A 3,259-nucleotide genomic window follows, 5' to 3' on the forward strand; every position below is an offset into this window, starting at 1 on the left:
AAAACTAATATTTTAAAGCTATTTTTACGGAAGGCCACATTTTTTGAAACCACCTATTTTTTTTTCGAATTATGCAATGTCGTCACATTTTTATTAATAATATTCTAAGTAATAAATATTTCGTAACTTTGAGTCCAGAATTAATTTAACGACATTTTAACAAATGTAATTGTCAAATTTTAAAATTATATCTTAACAAAGTTATTATGTAAAATGTAACTGCGTTTTTATTTTAGATTTGATAAATACATTTTGATAAATATATTATAATCATTAAAATGTTGTATCTGTCGAAATGTTATCTATATAAAAAATTAATTGTAGCCAAGCAATGGCAGTGATGACACTTGATATATTATCAGTCTCACAAAATTTTGTAAAATAAAACGGTGTTGATGCGATTTGTGCCGCCGCGTATGTGGACGTGTATTTTTTCCTTTGCTTTACTTTGATGTTTGGAATACTTAGTGATGGGTAGCGAACAAATAATGTCTGCCTTGTAACAGGATAAAATCAAATGTATTTCAATTATGTATTACAAAAAAACTTGCGCTACAGTCTCGATGTGAACAAAGACTAACTATAATTACATAACTAACAAAACTAAGAGAGAGACATATGCAGCTCTCCCGCGAGAAACGTAATCTAACAAACGTTAACATTAGGGCAACGCGTCAGTAAAAGCAACAGGACATACGCAATAAAAAGAGTAAGAAAAAATAAGCGCGGCGCGTACAAACAGATTATTTTAATCTTTCTATTCATACTGCTGATTTCTCAAACATAAATTCCCAAGTGCGATGGCCAATTGACCCTTAAAAAAACGTTTAAATGATAGCATGTTTATGATAAAAAATATTATATCAAAGCATAATAAATAAAGATGTGTAAACGTAATATGATATCATTTATCTTGGTTCACAAATTTTGATTGACAAATCTACCAAAATTATTAAAATATTCTAGCAAAATTATTCTAAAAAGATTGTTTTTGGATAAGCAGTTTGACTTACTCGAAAGCTTAAACATTAAAAATAAGTTTTATGCATATTAACAGGGCTCGATAAAATTATTATCGAGCTATACCTCAAATAGCATAGCAGCGCTTGCAAAGCGCTAAAAAAGCGATTATATTATGCGGTTTTTTAGCGCTTAAATTTGTTAATGTTTTGTAAGCAATGTTATGTGCTACTTGAGATTTAGTATTCATAAACAAGTTTGTACACGCACTACGTACATACCAATTTTTTTATTGTATTATTGATAGAAAATATTATAATTTAATTTGATTCTAATTTTAGAAAGTATTAAACAGCGCAAAGGAACATCTTTCAAAAGGCTACTTATATGATTCTTTAATTCCTTGGTTAGGAACTGGATTACTTACTAGCGAAGGTATCATACAAAATTATCAAATTTCTTAATTGCAATATAAAAAGTTCCAAATAAAGTTTATGTACAACTTTACATGTGTTCTTTATATAAATTATTATTAATACATAACACAAAATTACAATATAATTATATATTTAATGTTATTAATATGTACAAATGAATGCGAAATATTGAAGTTAATAATAATAAAAAGACAATATAAAAAGAAAATATATATTAAAACAAAATAAGAAATAAAAATTAAAAATACACAAAATGACAGGGTATTGAAGAGCCAATCGCAGAACTTATTGCGTAATACAATTTATATATTCTATCAATAATCACATTGAGTTGTTATTTAAACCTAATCTCGTAAATTCGAACAGATAGTCGAAGTATATCAGATTTCGAATTTACAAGATTAGGTTTGAATAATTCAACTCAATATGATTATTAATAGAATATAGAGCAAGGTCACTGTTGCCGACATACCACTTTGTTTTTAGACAATATTTCTTACACAAGGGGTAAAAATAAAACTTTAAGTACATAAATATAAACTAAAAAGTGTCTCCTATCAGATAATATAAGCAATTTTTATAATACAGTTTGTAATTTTGCAATAATTAATTTTTTCGTAGGTAAGTAAAAATAAGCGCTCGACAAAATGAGCTCTAAAACTGACACAGTAGGCAATAATGCCACATATTCATATTCTTTTCCTTTTACAGAAATTATCTGTATAAAATACCTACAAGTAAATGTATATAAGATTCTCCAGAATCTTTTCATTTCGATATAAAATATTTTTGTTGAATTATATGCGTATTTACTTTATGCTGTTTTAGAAGATGCAAATATGTAACACAATAGTTTTTCAAGGGCTTTTCTATATATGTACCATTGCCTTCAGCTTCGATAGAGTTATTTGACGCTATAAAGCAACATTATAAATATTAAATTAGGTCATGATTTGTTTTACAGACAGATGTGCCAGTTTACGCTGCATCCCAATTTTATATTTAAAACTGTATTATGAAAAACTTAAGAAAGAAAATAATGTAAGAACTGATTTAGGAAACTACAAGCATTTCAAATAACGTAATATTATCAATAATATATAGTCACTATTATTTAAATTACGCAATTTGCAAAAAAAAATCGTAAGAATTTTATTTTCGCATTCGTTTTTAGCTAATTTTATATAGAAATAAGCCACAAATATATGAATTATGTGTTTAAACCTTTTTAATTAATTAAACAGATCATGTTATTATTAGTATTAATAAAGTACAATAATCAGTTTCTGAGAAATAAGGGGATTTCGTTTTAGGAGAGCTATATCGGCTTTCCTCTATAAATTGTTGTACGCAATAAGATCTGCGGTTGGCTCTTCAATACCTTGTCATTTTATGTATTTTTAATTTATATTATTTAGAGCCCTTTTATTATTATTATTGCACTATTAAAAAATAACAATTAACATATGGCTGAATTAAATATCATTATTTTTAGATAAAAAAACACAAGCATACAACTTTTAAAAATCTGTTATACAAAAAAATTTAATTTATATCAAGATGAATAAAACATAGCTGGACAAAGTATGCGAAGCAAATTTTGATGCTGCAAATTATCTAAGTTTGCTATTTGATTTTTGTTATAGGAACCAAATGGCATAAAAGGCGGAAGATATTAACACCTACGTTTCATTTTAATATATTGAAACAATTTGTTGAAATTCTAATTGATGAAGGAAATCGTATGGCAAAATTTTTGAAAGATACTAATGGTTCTGTTAATGATTTAATCTCCCTTGTCAGTCATCATACAATGAATGCAATATGCGGTAAATTAATATATGTATATATATATATATATA

The 3,259-nt window shown here is 26.4% G+C and overlaps 1 protein-coding gene across 1 annotated transcript in view; it reads left to right on the forward strand.

Annotated features, from left to right (window-relative positions):
• The window catches only part of LOC108753547 (cytochrome P450 4C1-like), a 27,083-nt gene that overhangs the window by 19,378 nt on the left and 4,446 nt on the right, over positions 1-3,259 (forward strand). Inside the window, exon 15 of the mRNA XM_018495211.1 lies at positions 1,302-1,395. Within this exon, the coding sequence (XP_018350713.1) occupies positions 1,302-1,395 (94 nt within the window). The remainder of the gene's footprint in view (positions 1-1,301; positions 1,396-3,259) is intronic.

The sequence above is a fragment of the Trachymyrmex septentrionalis genome, unplaced genomic scaffold (assembly GCF_001594115.1).
Source record: "Trachymyrmex septentrionalis isolate Tsep2-gDNA-1 unplaced genomic scaffold, Tsep1.0 scaffold7, whole genome shotgun sequence".
Classification (NCBI taxonomy): domain Eukaryota; kingdom Metazoa; phylum Arthropoda; class Insecta; order Hymenoptera; family Formicidae; genus Trachymyrmex; species Trachymyrmex septentrionalis.